At 39.1% G+C, this 16738-nt stretch overlaps 1 protein-coding gene across 2 annotated transcripts in view; it reads left to right on the plus strand.

Moving 5' to 3' along the window:
* Positions 1-16738, plus strand: part of LOC122548971 (phosphatidylserine synthase 1-like) — a 50851-nt gene that overhangs the window by 7137 nt on the left and 26976 nt on the right. For both annotated transcript variants that reach the window (XM_043688015.2, XM_087986558.1), the window contains exons 6-8: positions 2421-2572; positions 6701-6842; positions 8732-8844. In XM_043688015.2, coding sequence (XP_043543950.2) covers positions 2421-2572; positions 6701-6842; positions 8732-8844 — 407 coding nt within the window. The remainder of the gene's footprint in view (positions 1-2420; positions 2573-6700; positions 6843-8731; positions 8845-16738) is intronic.

Raw genomic sequence — 16738 nt, forward strand, 5'->3', positions numbered from 1 at the left:
GGGGAGAAATCAAAGTCCCTGATTCTGTTTGCAATCTAGTTTCCTATTGCTTGGAGTAAATCTGTAATGATTTTTAAAAAATTGAAAATTTGTATAAATTTATGAATCTCAATAGTATTTAGGAATTAGGAACAAATGCCAATAATGCCCAGGATGGAATAAAATAAAATTGATTTTGTGAAAATAATTTTGATAGGCGAAAGCGCTGTGGTGGTGGGAACTTGTTATTGGAGAAAGTGTGCTGCTTTTATGAAACCTTCCTCAATTACAGTTTGCAATCTCTTTTGTATACATTAAGACACTTAATCCCACGGAGACTATAGCAACCGTTGAATTTACAGGTCGATTCCAGGAGCATTTGCTCATTAGATATTGTTCAGCCAACATTATAATTGATCACCAGACATTTTGTAACTGACCCAAGAATTGTTCCTTGGAGAGTATTATGTGGGTTTGTGTTTTCTGCTGCAACTATTCTTTGTCGGTCTGCAGAAAGTGTTAATCTGCAACCCTGTTATTCGTGGTAGCAGTTCCAGTTTTCATCACAGAATTGAGTAGTGGAATAGCATTTATTCGGTAATCTAAATTTTTAAAGATGTACACAATGTTGGCAAGATCCCATTTATTCACATAAACGTTTTAATTTTTCTGCTGAGTTGTGGGGATAGTTTCCTTCTCAGTAAAGGGTGGAAAGGGCAGAGTAATCCCCTGGTAACAACTTTGTGTTGTTCTAATTCCAACAGATGATTATCCTGGAAATGTCATGTCATATTCCAGAATGAAACCTGGCTTGATAAGTTTTTTTTTTCAACATTTTGTGGTTGGTTAATGTTGTGATTAGTTACTGCAACTCATGTATTTTCATAACATGAGGTTATTGTACAAAAGATGAACAAAAGCAACCCAGTGTTGGCTGAACAATATCTAATGAGCAAATGCTCCTGGAATCGACCTGTAAATTCAACGGTTGCTATAGTCTCCGTAGGATTAAGTGTATATAAAAGAGGTTGCAAACTGTAATATATAGAAGACAGATGGAAACATCTTAACAAGCAGAATAAAACAGTTTCAACCCGTTTTCCAACACTATCTGTTACAGACACTCCATTCCAGCGAAAGAGGAACTTTTACTTCTATCTCAACTCATTAAGTTTTTACTGAATTAACTTTCCCAATTTCTTTTCCTTGGAATTGGAGGCACTTTTACAATTCCTTTCTGAGTCTGCTAGCATGAGTTCATCATAATTTTGAGAAACTAAACTTTCTCAATTCTAACAATTTAATTCCTATTCTACCTGCTTTGGCTTGTAAGTTCCATAGAGTAGAAACCGCTTCTGCTAATGTCACTGGTTGAATTCCCCTGAACTGAGTTGATTGTTCTGTCAGGAGAAATTGTTCTCTCTTGTGACTGAGCACTGGATTATTCTGAACTGAGACATGGAACCTTCATTTTGAAGTCAAAACTGAACTGCTTTTTTGAGTCATAGTTATACAGTACAGAAACGGACCCTCTTGGTACAACTTGTCTATGCCGACAAAGTTTCCCAAAGTAAACTAGTCCCGTTTGTCTGTATTTGGCCTTTCTCCCTCTAAACCTTTCCGAATCATGTACCTGTCCAAATGTCTTTTAAATGTTTTAACTGTACCTGCATCTACCACTTTGCTGGGAGTTCATTCCACATATGAGCCATCCTCTGTGCGAAAAAGCTGCCCTTCAGGTCCCATTTAAGTCTTTCTCCTCTCACCTTAAAAATATGCCCCCTAATTTCGAACTCCCCCACATAAGGTAAACAGAAAGATCTTTTTCCTAATCTATACTCCACATGATTTTACACACCTCTACAAGTAATGCCCTTAATGTTTTTATTGTATCAGTTATGAACTCAAAATATTATAAACATTTATCCATCAACTCTACAGGCTTCTCACAAGTGCTTAACCAAAGTCACGTAACCTACCTGGAATTGACATATCCAGGTCACTATTCAAATGACTTTCTGACCTTTCTTTATTTAAAATAAAATCTTGACATAACTGACCAAAGTCCATCTGCCTCTATTTTTTTTGAAAATCCAAATTCCAGAAGTATTGTTGCATATTGTACATCTTAATGTGTAGTGACCTTGAGGCAATGCAGGATTTCTAACTGCTTCCTTACTACACCTGTTTGAAATTTGGTGTAATGGAGAGGTATTTATGGAAATTTTCTAATCAACCTGTTCAGGGTTGTTATTACATAGCTCTGGAGCAAATGAAATGTGAACCCAGATCTCCTGGCTCAGATAAAAGGACACTACCTGTGGAGCCCTGTGAGAGATATTAATATTATTCTGTTAATAAGTTTTAAACTGTTAACTGCTGTAAATTACCTTTGAATTTGTTCTTTATATGATGTAGCATTCCTTTTGTTTGTCTTTTAGCTGTTCTTCATGCACCTGTTGCCCAACTTCGCTGAATGCTGGTGGGATCAGGTCATTCTTGATATTCTTCTGTGTAATGGGGGTGGCATTTGGCTTGGTATGGTGGCCTGTCGCTTCTTAGAAATGCGAACCTATCACTGGGGAAGTTTTAAGTAAGTGCTTTTAGTTATATGTTCCACATTGCAAAAAATAACAGCGCATTAATCATTCCAGCAGTTCATGCTGGTGTTTATACATAGCACAGCGGCTTCTTACTACTTTATCTGACCCCACCAACTAGCATTGCCTTCCTCTCTTATGTGCTTATCAAGTTTCCATTTAAAAGCATCAGTGTTATTTATTTTAGCTAGTCCTCCCACTCTCTGGGTGAAAACCTTCCTCTTGAATTTTCCATTGCATCTGTTAGTGACTGCCTTGTATTTATGGCCCTTATTTCTTGTCTGGAGCACAAGTGGAAGCATTTTTCTTCATCTTTACCCATATAAAACCAAATGTTCCAGTCTTTTCTTATCACAGCCTGTTGTTTCTGATATAAGACCACGAGATGTCGGAACAAGAATAGCCCAATTGCCCCATCGAATCTGCTCCACCATTCAATGTCGTCATGGCTGATCTGATAATCCCCAAATCCACTTCCCTGCATTTAACCCACAACCTTTGATTCCCTTTACTGATTACAAATTGTCAGTTTTGGCCTTGAAGAGACTTAATGACTCAGCCTCGATAGCTTCCTGCAGTAAAGAATTCTACAGATTCAATATCCTGTTAAAGGAGCGAAACAAATCCTGGTCATCTCTGTCTAAATGTGTGACCTCTTATTCTGAGATTATGCCCTCTGGTGCCAGACTCTCCCACAAGGCTAAACAACCTCTCAGCAGCTATCCTGTCTAAGACCCAAGGAATCTTGTATGGTTCAGTAAGGCTATCTTATTATTCTAAACTCCAATGAGTACAGGTCCAGTCTACTCGTCCCCTCCTTCTTAAAATAAAAACACTGTATAACCTGGCTTGACCTAAAGTTCCTTCCCTGGAGTGTCTCAATAGTTCAGAGTATTCTTGCTGTGGTCTAACTAGTGCTCTGTATAGTTTTGGCAAGACAACCCTACTTCTATATTCTATTCAAATTAATTATAGTAAGTCTCTTTTTGTACCGTCTCCAATGACTTAATATCCTCCTCATGATGTGGAAAATAATATACTTCATAGTGTTCCAAGTGAGATCGAACCGAAGTTATGAGACCTGTTTATCGAAGCTTCTCTGCTTTTCAGTTCTGTTCCTCTGGAAATTTAACTTTGTTACTTTGTTTGCTTTTGTTTTTAAGAATCATTGATCTGTGTACCTACTGGTAATGATCTCCTTTCTCTTCTATCCTATTTTAACTCACTGAGGAGGATGTTGCCTCTTATTTATCATACTATTGTTATTTAAGTTCATTCTGCAAGTTTATTAATGTGTTCTTATATTTTGTTGTATTTCTGTATTAGTTACATGTCTCCCTCCCAAAAAAGAAAGGTTTCACTCTCAAATTGTGACATTTTACTTGCAGTTCTGAATGACAAATTCTCTGTGTACCTGGTGAATGGTGGTGGTCCCATTGCTGATTCTTGTGAAATACTGCTAGCTACCTTTTTCTATTCTATCTAATCCTTATTATCTTTTTCATTTGTAACCAGCATGCTGTCCGTTTTGTTATTTGTTCCCTAACTCCATCTGTTATGATATAATACTGATTCTACTGTGCAGTTTCAGAAACATTTCTGAATCCAAATGTATTACATTTACTGCATTACCTTTAGCTATCCTGTTATTTCAAATCATTTAATAAGGTTGGTCAGGCATGACCTTTCTTTTTGGAATTCATGCTGACTACTCTCATTTTTAATTTCTCAATATTTTACACGTATAGATTTGAGTAAGGATATCATTATCTCTTTTGCCTTTAGCATTTAGCCAATTTATATATAGTTGTTTTCTATCTCCGTTTTGATATGTATAATATATATAGGAAGCATGTAAGCACACTGCCAGTTCTGTCGCACTTTTCCTTTTTCTAATGACTTTTTATATGTGTGTAGAAATGCCTAATGTTTTTTAATCTGCATCTTGAGGATGAAGGGTCTATTATTATTTTATCTTCTCCACTACAAGCCATCAATAAATTTCCAAATAAGCTCAAAAAAAAGATTGTCACCTTTTTAGATTAAGTATATTACAGCCTTTCAGATCTAAACTTGACTCCGTTGATTTCAGACTGCAATCTCCGTCTTCTTTTTGTGTATTCCTGCGCAGTTTTCGGTTTTCCCACCTTCTCCTTTGCTCCAGGCTGGCAGCTGTCCATCACACCTTCTCTAGCCATTTCTTTTGTTTCTTCCCTTGTTCTATTATTACTGTCACAAAACAGAAATTGCTGGAAAAGCTCAGCAAGTCAGACAGCATCTGTGGAGAAAAATCAGAGTTAACATTTTGGGTCAGTCTTCCAGCAATTTCTGATTTGCAACATCTGCAGTTCTTTTGGTTTTTATCTATTATTACTGTTCTGGCCTTGCACCATCAACACTTTATTTCCTTTAATTTCGCCTCTCTTTCACGTTAAAAGAGCTTCCCTTTTGTTCTGTTCCAACTCTTCTCGTTTCACATGTTTAAAGACAAGCATGTTGCCTGCCTTGAGTATTTCCAATATTTTCTGTTTCTTTCTTTTCCTTTCTGCAGAATGATTACTTCATTAATTGTCATCGCTTCTTCTTCCCCTCTATCCCTCCCAATCTTTCTGTCCTGCATGTATTTATGTCTTTTCTTAGTATCTTTTTGTAATATCATGTCCACCGTGTTAGTTTCCTGGGTAATTACTTAAAGAAAGCAAATTGGCAGAAATATTATCAACTGTGTTCTTTAGTGAACCCGTCCCAAACCTGAACTGTAATGTTTAAAATGGTGTTCGTGGACTAATTTTGTTTTCCTTTTCTATCCCTTCATGGTTTTTCTTAATTCTTTCTTTTCCTGCAACTTTTCTCATTCCCCTTTGTTGTCATCTCCTTTCTTGCCTTTATAGATCAACCTGATTCAGGCATGTTATGACATCGCTCTGGAACAGGTGGGACAACCCAGAGCTTCTGGCCCAGGACCTACCCAGACATACTCTGGCAGAGACACTGCTGCTATGCCACGGGACCACTTTCTTTATTTCTCTTTCTTTAGTTTCAGTTTTACTTTTATTTGCTTCTCTGTCTGTTTCTCTGTGTGTTGGTCATGTCTGATTTGGTAGAACACTCACCTCTGAATCACAAGGTCACAGGTTCAATACCCGCTGCAGATCTTGATCGTGAAAATAAGATGGACATTGAGTGTAGTTGTGAAGAGGTCCCAGCTGTCTCTTTGGACGGGATGAAAAATTCACGGCACTATTCTGAAGAAGAACGGGGGAGTTATTTTTGATTAATGCATCCTTGAACAACATCACAAAAACTACAAATGATCAGGTCATTATTTTTAAACACCGAAAGAACTGTGGATGCTGCAAATCAGAAGCAAAACGAGTTTGCTCAGCAGATCTGTCGGCATATGTGGAGAGAAATCAAAGTTAATATAATGTTCTGAGGAAGGGTCGCCGGACCTGAAACGTTAACTTTGATTTCTCTGCACAGATGTTGCCAGACCTGCTGAGCTTTTTCATGAACTTCTGTTTTTGTGTAAGACATTATTTTTGTTGTGCGTGGGAGTTTGCTGAGACCAAATAATTAATACCTGCATTAGAACAGTTTGTACACTCTGAAAAATACTTAATCCCCTGGAAGATACAGGTACTTGAAGGAGTCCTATGCTTGTGAAGAGCACTATATAAATGCAATTTGTCATTCCTTATTTATACTGTGCCGTTATCAGCTTTCTCTTGTTTTATGTGCAATATATTATTTTCCTATTTATCACCATTGCACATACTTCCTATTACTCTTCTATTTCTTTGTTAGCTTTTTTAATGATTATTTTCCCTAATTTCATTCTTATCACCTCAAAATCTTTTTTTTTCCCAATTTATTAGTTTGGTCTTGGACCTATTTGCATCCTTCTTGACCTTGATTTTAATACACTGTAATTGCTGTTGCCTAAAGGTACCCCAACACTTGCTTCTCATTATGACCTCTCCTGCCAGTTTTGTAACTTCACAGCCACTTCAACAGCTAACAAAAGCAATGATTTACAAAACGTATACTTTTTGTGTTCAATGACAGAAGGGTTTTTCATTTTCTGTTATGCCCGTACTAATATTACATGTCTTCATCAGGGCAATACACACAACCAGTGGAAAGCTGAAAAGGGCAGTGTTGCAGTTTACTCCAGCCAGCTGGACATACGTTCGGTGGTTTGACCCAAAATCCTCCTTTCAGAGAGTGGCTGGAATCTACCTCTTCCTAATTATCTGGCAGGTAACAAACCTAAATCTGCAGAGCAAATGTGACCTCTCATTCTGAGAAAGATGTTTCTTTGTGACTTATTGAATGGAACTTTCAATTTCAGTGGGGCTAGAAATTGGGTGAAAGCAGATCAGTCCCCCATCCTGTTGTGTTGATGATGGATATCCCTCCGCACTCTACCTTCTAGCTCATACCCACTTCTCCTGAAATTGCACCTCTCACTCTTCTGTCACTTTGTTTAACCCCATGTTGTCGTGTCAATCCTGTGGGAAGTGTGGGATAAAAATGAAGGAAAGAGGAAACACCAAATGAGAAAGAAAGAACACAATGGGAGAGAGTAAAACAAGTGAAGAGGAGAGAGGGAGGTCTGGCTGTGCCAATAAGATAACTGTGAAATCTCGGACCCATTTTCTCACTTCATAAGCCAGTGGTTCCATTCTTGATGAAGGGCTTATGCCCAAAACGTCAATTCTCCTGCTCCTCGGATGCTGCCTGAACTGCTGTGCTTTTCCAGCACACACACTCAACTCTGTTGAATGTGGAGCTTTGAACTGATGGGGATGAAAACCTGATGAGAATTGAAGCATATTTGGTAGTTATTAATTAATTTTAATTTAAGTCTGGGTGGAGTGGAGGGAGAATGAAAGCTGGTGCTTTAAATTGTATGGAACCTTCAACATAGATACTATACTTGGTTGGAAATCTTGTAGTTATAAGGATAGCAACAGTCTCTGCAGCCTAATTCATTTCTTGTTTGTGGTACAAGAAATTAATGTTCATGTAATTGTGAAGGGTGTAGTCTTATCAAATTTCACTGCTTATTTTTAATATATGATGAAATAAATGCAAATCTGATGTCTAGTTTGCATTTCTACAACATGTTACTTTATTGATTTCATTCTTCTCTGAAATGATATTGAAATCCCTTCTTCTTGCCTTTGTTATCTGCAAACTCCATTATTCCAGTACACTTCTGGCTAATCTCCCACATAAACGTGAGCTTATTTAAAACTCTAAGGCCCGTATCTTAACTTGCAGCAAGTTCCATTTCTCTGTCACCATTGTGTTTGCTGATTTTCATTGCCTTCTGATCAAGCAACATTATGATTTTAAAATTTTCATCCTTGTTTTCAAATTCCTCCATGATTTCATTCCCTCCTGACTTCTTAGTTTGCCCCAGCCCCATAACTCTCTGAGATTAGCACTCTGCTAATTCTGCCAACTTGACCCCCTCCATTTTAACTTCTGTGGCATTGGTGGATGTTGTTCAGCTGCCTAGACCTCAAAGCTCTGGAATATTTTTCTTGCATCTCTCTGCCAATGTCCCTTTCCTCCATTAAGCTACTCCTTTAGAATTACCACTCTGACCTAGTACTTGGTCACCCGATTGAATATCATCACATGTGACTTGCTGTCACATTGTGCTTTATGATGTTCCTGTAAAGTGTCTTGGGACATTCCATACTTATATTTATATTATGTCTTCAATTAAATTGTTGATATAGTTGCTGATCACAGATTTAAAAAGGTGAAGGTGGATATTTAAACTGCTCTTCAGGGTAATTCTCTACTCTTTATCAACATGCATGTCATTACATACAGATTTCATGTCGGTAACATGTTTCTTGTATATCCAGTAAGCTTTGACTTAGTAGATTACATTAATATCAACCAATTTTCATTAGAAAACCTTGAACACATCTGTTGAATATTTTATCAAGTTGACATTCAGCCTGTGGACGATCCAACTTTTAGCTTTTGAAAGTTAGCAGGTATATTGTGAAATATTTAACTGTTCTCATACCTCCATGCAGGACAGTGAAATTATTTACAATTTTATGTCATATTAAGAAAGTTTAAAATGTTATTTGACTTTATTAAACTTTTTTTCTGTTTTTTAGTTGACTGAACTGAACACCTTTTTCTTGAAGCACATCTTTGTGTTTCAAGCAGGCCATGTGCTGAGTTATGGTAGAATTCTCTTCATTGGTGTGATCACAGCTCCGACTGTACGGTAAAGCTCCTTTATCACTTGTTTTCAAATGTACTGTTGATCTCCTGTAGCATTGCTTCCGTGTAAAAAAATTAATAACTTGTTTTCTAATTTTCATCTGCTGATAATTTGTTTCCTTCTGTTTATTTGTCTCCAGCCTTTTTCTCTTACATTTTCCTCAATCTTTTTCATCACTTTTCCCTCCCAAGTATCACCCTTCCATACCGTCCCTTTTGGAACAGCTACTTGTTGGAAATTTTACATGAAGGCAGTGGAGGACTTTCAAAAAGGAAATAATGAAAGCACAGGACCAACATATTCCTGTAAAAGTGAAGGGTGGGACCCAAGTCCAGAAAATCAGGATATCGAACAAGTACAGAATTGGATAAGGTTTATATAAAAAAGGTAGAAATGGAGGGCTCAAAGCACCAATTGCCCTAGAAATGTATGGAAAGCTCAGATTACTTTATATTTTAAAAATTGTAAAAACGAGAGGGGCATGAAAATGTATTGAATGGTAAATAAAGAGAAGTCCATTTTGTAAGCATATCAGGGGCAAAAGGATGATGAGTGTGGGCGGCACGGTGGCACAGTGGTTAGCACTGCTGCCTCACAGTGCCAGAGACCCGGGTTCAATTCCCGCCTCAGGCGACTGACTGTGTGGAGTTTGCACGTTCTCCCCGTGTCTGCGTGGGTTTCCTCCCACAGTCCAAAGATGTGCAGGTAGGTGAATTGGCCATGCTAAATTGCCCGTAGTATTAGGTAAGGGGTAAATGTAGGGGTATGGGGGAGTTGCGGGTCGGTGTGGACTTGTTGGGCCGAAGGGCCTGTTTCCACACTGTAATCTAATGTAAAAAATGTAATGAGAGGAAGAGTAGGGTCCATTCGGGACCAAAGTAGAAAACTGCATGGAACCAGAAGACACAAGTGAGGTTTTCAATAAGAACGTTTGCATCTGTATTCATGATAGAGAAGAATGATGTAGGGTTAGAAATCAAGGAGACGTACTATGACATATTTGAATAAATTACAATTGAGAGGCAGGGAATATGAGCGATTTTAGCAGGATTGAATTTGATAACTTCCCAGGCCCAGAAAAAAAATGTCCCTGGCTCTTGTCAAATGCAGTGGAGGTGATTACAAGGACACTGACATTATTTTTCAAATAGTCTGACATCTAATGTAACAGTGTTCAAATGGGTGATTGGGATAAACCAAGGAACTGTGGACCTGGAAGTCTGACATCTATGGTAGGGAAACCTTTGGGTGAAATTTTGAGCAACAAAATTTGACCTCCTTGCAGGAGCAAACATTAATCAAAGATAGCCTAGCTTTGTCAGTGGGAGATAATGTGTGATGTAGTGTTTGTGGATTTCAGCAAGGCTTTTTACAAAGACTTGCATGGGACATTGGTCAAGCAAGTAAGAACTCATGGAATCCAGGGCAATTTAGCAAATGGATCCAAAACTGGCTTCATGGCAGGGAGCAGAGGAACTTGCTGCCTGAAAAGTTGGTAGGGACAGGAACCATCACAACATTTAAGAAGTATTTAGATCAGTTCTTGAAATGCTGTAGCTTAAAAGGTATAGACAAGTGCTGGAGACAATAGGAGCAGAGTAGATAAGTGCTTGATGAATGGCATGGAGATAATACGTTGAAGGGCTGTGCTGTAAAACTGTATGACTCTTGCTTCCTTGCTTATTTCACACTTTTTTGCTGTGTTCAGTTTTCCACTTGATCCTTTATTGATGTCCTACATTTTGTCTCACATTTTACAATGTAAGTCACACACAACTGGTTGGAAGCAGAAGTTTACTTCGTGAAAGGTTGATATTGAGATGGGTGAAGACAGGCCATCGCTGGTCAGATCAGTCTAGCAAGTGTGACAGTGTGCAGAAGCTATGAGTTGGGGCAGGCCTGAGGGACAGGAGGAGGAGGTGTTTGAGGCCTTCCATTGAAAAGGAGTAATAGCACTGGTATGGGCAGGGAGTGATGGCAGGTTGGAGCATTTCTGGAGGAACCCAGACCCATCAAATTTTAGTTTGTTCTAGAGTTTTGACCTTGTACGTTTTAGGTCAGATGGTGTCCTGTTGATAATGTGGTCCTAGCGTATTATGGGACCATTGAAATTCCAGTAAAAATGAAATTAATTAGGAGAGCATCTTTGAGTGGAAAGACATCAGAAACTGTGGTTTGATGAGAAGGGAACACATTGTTTTCCAAGGCCTAATGCAAGAGTAGGGCAGCAGCAAAGCTCTGACATTGATCTGGTGCAAGTAGTGAAGAGGGTGAACATGAAGACTACAAAAGGAATTATTGAAAGTGTGATAGTATATAAACTTATACTGCTTTAGTAGTGCAGAACTTGAGTATTGATGAAGGAAAGCACATTTTGTCAAAGCTTTATATCTTGCACTCATCAGGACAAATCACAAGAAATACCAAAGTTAAGGGAAAACAGCAGTTAGGAGAGTGCTAATTGGTCAGCAAGTGGACTGTGATTGATAGGACTGTTGCCATGGGGAACACAATTAGAGTCAAAGAGATGTAGAGCATGGAAACAGACCCTTCGGTCCAACCCGTCCATGCCGACCAGATATCCCAACCCAATCTAGTCCCACCTGTCAGCTCCCGGCCCATATCCCTCCAAAACCTTCTTATTCATATACCCATCCAAATGCCTCTTAAATGCTGCAATTGTACCAGCCTCCACCACTTCCTCTGGCAGCTCATCCCATACACATACCACCCTCTGTGTGAAAAAGTTGCCCCTTAGGTCTCTTTTATATCTTTCCCCTCTCACTCTAAACCTATGCCCTTGAGTTCTGGACTTCCCAACCCCAGGGAAAAGACTTTGCCTACTTACGCTATCCATGCCCCTCATAATTTTGTGAACCTGTATAAGGTCACCCCTCAGCCTCTGACGCTCCAGGGAAATCAGTCCCAGCCTGTTCAGCCCCTCCCTATAGCTCAAATTCTCCAACCCTGGCAACATCCTTGTAAATCTTTTCTGAACCCTTTCAAGTTTCACAACACCTTTCCAATAGGAAGGAGACCAGAATTGCAAGCCATATTCCAACCGTAGCCTAACCAATGCCCTGTACAGCCGCAACATGACCTCCCAACTCCTTTATTGGTCAGAGTATACAGGAAAGCATACCAAACTCCGCCTTCACTATCCTATCTACATGTGACTCCACTTTCAAGGAGCTATGAACCTGCACTCCAATGTCTCTTTGTTCAACAACACTCCCTAGGACCTTACCATTAAGTGTATAAGTCCTGCTAAGATTTGCTTTCCCAAAATGCAGCACCTTGCATTTATCTGAATTAAACTCCATCTGCCACTTCTCAGCCCATTGGCTCATCTGGTCAAGATCCTGTTGTAATCTGAGGTAACCCTCTTCGTTGTCCACTACACCTCCAATTTTGGTGTCATCTGCAAACTTACTAACTGTACCTCTTATACTCGCATCCAAATCATTTATGTAAATGACAAAAAGTAGAGGGCCCAGCACCGATCCTTGTGGCACTCCACTGGTCACAGGCCTCCAGTCTGAGAAACAATCCTCCACCACCACCCTCTGTCTTCTACCTTTGAGCCAGTTCTGTATCCAAGTGGCTAGTTCTCCCTGTATTCCATGAGATCTAACCTTGCTAATCAGTCTCCCATGGGGAACCTTGATGAACGCCTTACTGAAGTCCATATAGATCACATCTACTGCTCTGTCCTCATCAATCCTCTTTGTTACTTCCTCAAAAAACTCAATCAAGTTTGTGAGACATGATTTCCCACGCACAAAAGCATGTTGACTATCCCTAATCAATCTTTGCCTTTCCAAATACATGTACATCCTGTCCCTCAGAATTCCCTCCAACAACTTGCCTACCACCAACATCAGGCTCGCTGATCTATAGTTCCCTGGCTTGTCCTTACCACCCTTCTTAAACAGTGGCACCATGTTAGCCAGCCTCCAGTCTTCCAGCACCTCACCTGTGATTGATTAATGACAATTGACTGTTGAATTTAAACAAAACTTGGCAGTTGATTATCAATTATCTTTAACTAAGCATTCCATTGATAGATGTTTTCTATTAAATTTCCCATTATATTCTGACAAGGTTCGTTATTTTATTTTCAGTGTCCTTTATTTGATCATGGGATATAGATGTTGTGGGCAAAGCCAACAGTAATGCCATTTTTAATTGTCTTTCAGAAAATAATCTTATAAACACTCCAGTTTTAATAATAAGATTTACCAGGATGTTGTCAGGAATGGAGACACTGGATAGACTGGGACATTCCACACTGGAGGTTGAGGGATGACCCATTGAGGTTTATGAAATCACTGGGTGTATAGATAACCTGAATGGCAGGTGAAATTTCCCTAGGGTGGGGGATTTCAAGAATAGGGGGCATATTTTTAAGGTGAGAGGAGAAAGATTTTAAAAAAGACATGAGGGGCAACTTTTTTTTTAATATGGCGTGGTTAGTGTGTGGAGTTAACTTCCAGAGGAAGTGGTGGGCTGTGGGTACAGTATAATGTTTAAAAGACATTTAGATAAGTACTTGAATAAGAACTGTTTGGAGGGATATGGACCCAGTGCAGGCAGATGGGACTAGCTTGGGATTATATGGTCGGCATGGACCGGTTGGACCAAAGAGTTTGTTTCTATGCTATATGCCTTTATGTCTATGTGGGATAGAAGCAGGAATAGGTCAGCTAGCCTTTTGGGTATGCTCCGTCATTCCGGAAGATTGTTGCTGATCTTCGACCTTGATTCCACATTCCCACATATCTGACATATTCCCACATTTCCCGTCCTACATCCCATCCTTCCCTTTAGTGTCCAAAGATCTGTATTGAACCACTGACCATCCCCAGCTTGCTGCAGTAGAGAATCCCAAAAACTGTTAAGCCCATTGACTGACCAGTTGTTTTGAAACTGTGACTCCAAGTTGGAAACTCCCCAGTCAGGGGGAATTTCTTGCTGGTGTCTATCCTGTCAAGTCCCTTAAGAGTTTTGTGTTTCAATTAGATCATTTCTCATTCTTCTAAATTCTAGGGGAATATAGGTCTACTCTACACAATAAATCTTCATAGGACAATCCTCATCCCAGGAATCAGTCTAGTGAACCTTCGTTGCACTCCTTCCAAGGCAAGTATATCCTTCCTTAAGTAAGGAGACTAAAACTTCATAGAGTACTCTGGGTCTGGTCTCATCAGAGCCCTGTGTGATTATAGTAAGACTTCTTTATTCTGAAGCTCCAAGCCCTTTGTGATAAAGGCTAGCATTCTCGTTGCCTTCCATAAGCTTGTTGTATTGACATGTTGACTATCTGTTATTCCTATTCAAGGTCACTCAAGTCCCTCTGGCTAACAACATTTATCAGTCTATCACTATGAACAAATGTACTCTAAACAGAAGCAGGCCATTAAGCCACTCAAACCTGCTCTGCTGTTCAGAACAATTGTGGCTGATCTGATTGTGTTTCAGATTTCTCATTCCCATCCATCTCTGATAATCTTTGACTCCCCTGCCTAACAAGATTCTGTCTACCTCAGTCTTAAAAACATAACTCAATGATACTGCCTCCACCACCTTCTGAGACAGAGAGTTCCAATTTTTTTTAACAAAGTTCTATTTCTGGATTTTTCCTTGCTAAGTAAATACGTTTATGTTTCCACATGTTAATATTCCTTTGTTCTCATCCACTCACTGATAATGTCTATATTCCTTGTTTTCCCACATATTGTTAGTAAACCTGGTTTGTGAAAATCAGTCCCCTCATCATTTTTGATTTAGATTGTAAATGATTTAGCCCAGACACTGCTCCTTGTGGGCTAGCTACATACAGCCTGCAAACCCAAAAATTACCATCCATTCCCACTCTGTCTTCTGTGAGTAATTAATCCCCCAGTCATGCTAATATATTACTCCCCATGCCATGTGCAGTAATTATGTGTGATTCTTCCTGAGTCGCACTTCATTGAAGGGATTTTGAAAAATCCACATACACTACATCTACTGATTTCCCCTTGTCAAAGTTTCCCTTTCCTGACTAAAAACAGAAAATGCTGGAAATCACAGTGGGTCAGGCAGCATCCGTGGAGAGAGAGAGCAAGCTAACATTTCAAGTCTAGATGACTCTTCAGTTTGCTCTGATGAAGAGTCATCTCGACTCAACATTAGCTTCCTGCCTCTCCATGGATGCTGCCTTACACACTGTGATTTCCAATATTTTTATTTTTAGTTCAGATTCCAGCATCTCCAGTGATTAACTCCTTTCTCTTTCATGTCAACTCCTGTTAATCCCATTATGATCTTTGAAATAGTTGAATTACATTTGCTACCTTCCAGTCCATTAGGACTGTTCAGGAATCTAGAGTCTTCTAGAAAATCACAACAATTTGTGCATTCCCGTTTTAGTTATTCCTTTTAAAACCCTGCAATGCAGACCATCGGATCTAGGGGATATGTCACCTTTCAAAATCACTTCTACACTATTCCTTTACTAATACTAATTTCTTTAATTTTCTCATTCTCACTAGTCTCTTGATTCACTACTATTTCCAGAATGTTCTTTGTGTCTTCCGTGGGAAGACCGACACACGGTTCTTGTTTGAAGTGTCTGTCATTTCCTTAACTTGTAATCTGTCAAAGGACAATAAGAGAATGTTGATGTAATGAAATATAGGACTGAATTGGTTAAACATTAATAGTGTCTGTGCTTGGAAGTAACAAGGAGCCTAACAACAATAGCATGGCATTTTGATCTAAGGTGACATAAACAAACACTTGAAAGAGTTAAAGCTACAAGCACTATAAATGAAGAATATTTCCAAAATAATACATAACACAGGTGGAAGGTACTGGGTTTGATCTAATCATCATTGTGACAACAGGGAATGGAACTTTAACTCAATCAATTTAACTCACTTATACTCACGCATTTTCGAAGTTAAAATAGACCCACGATTGCAGTGTGGATTAAGTTGGGTACAATATATTGCAGGATTTTCTTAAGAAGGCAAAGAGAACAATTTTAAAGCAGAATTTCTACATAAACTTCCTTGGGATGCGAAGGAATCTAGACAGTGAAATGGAACCAAGGGCTAATAGAAGAAACTGTATCGAACAAGTGATCTTTAAAGAGGAAATATTTCAGGGACAGACTTCATACATTCCAACAAGTTCAAGAGACAGAAGTTTGAGGTGATTCCTTTTGGCAGGAACAATATTAATATAAAGAGAAAAGTATAATTTTCTGAAGAGGTGTAGAAGCAGAGCTGAAGAGTGTGGTGCTGGAAAAGCACAGCTGGTCAGGCAGCATCCAAGGAGCAGGAGGATAGAGATTTCAGGCATTAGCCCTTCATTAGGAATGCTCATTCTTTATGAAGGGCATATGCCTGAAATGTTGATTCTCCTGGTCCTTGGATGCTGCCTGACTGGCTGTGCTTTTCCAGCACCACAATCATCGACTCTGATCTCCGGCATCTCTGTCCTCACTTTCTCCATATAGAAGCAGAGCTTCTGTGTATAAATGTGTATCATTAGAGCTGGTTAGAAAGGTTTAGAGTGCAGTGAAGCAAACATGTAGAATCTGAGGCTTCAGTAACAAGAGTTCAAGAGCAAGGAGGTTATGCAAAACCTCAATTAAACACTAGCTTAGTATCAGCTGGACTACTGTGTCCAATTCTAGCTACCGTACTTAATGAAAGATATGAAGGCATTTGAGAGTGTACAGAGAAGATTCACAGATGTATCTAGAGATAAGGAACTTAAGTTATCTAAATAGTTTAGAGAGGGTGACATGGTTTTCCTTGGAGAAGGTTAAGAGCTGATGTAATAGAGATGTTCAAAATTATGAGGGATCTGGACAGAGTAGAACTGGTGGAAGGCTCAGAATTCA

This window comes from Chiloscyllium plagiosum, unplaced genomic scaffold (assembly GCF_037043375.1).
Source record: "Chiloscyllium plagiosum isolate Xiang-an unplaced genomic scaffold, Cpla_swu_hap1 HiC_scaffold_4, whole genome shotgun sequence".
Taxonomy (NCBI): Eukaryota; Metazoa; Chordata; class Chondrichthyes; order Orectolobiformes; family Hemiscylliidae; genus Chiloscyllium; species Chiloscyllium plagiosum.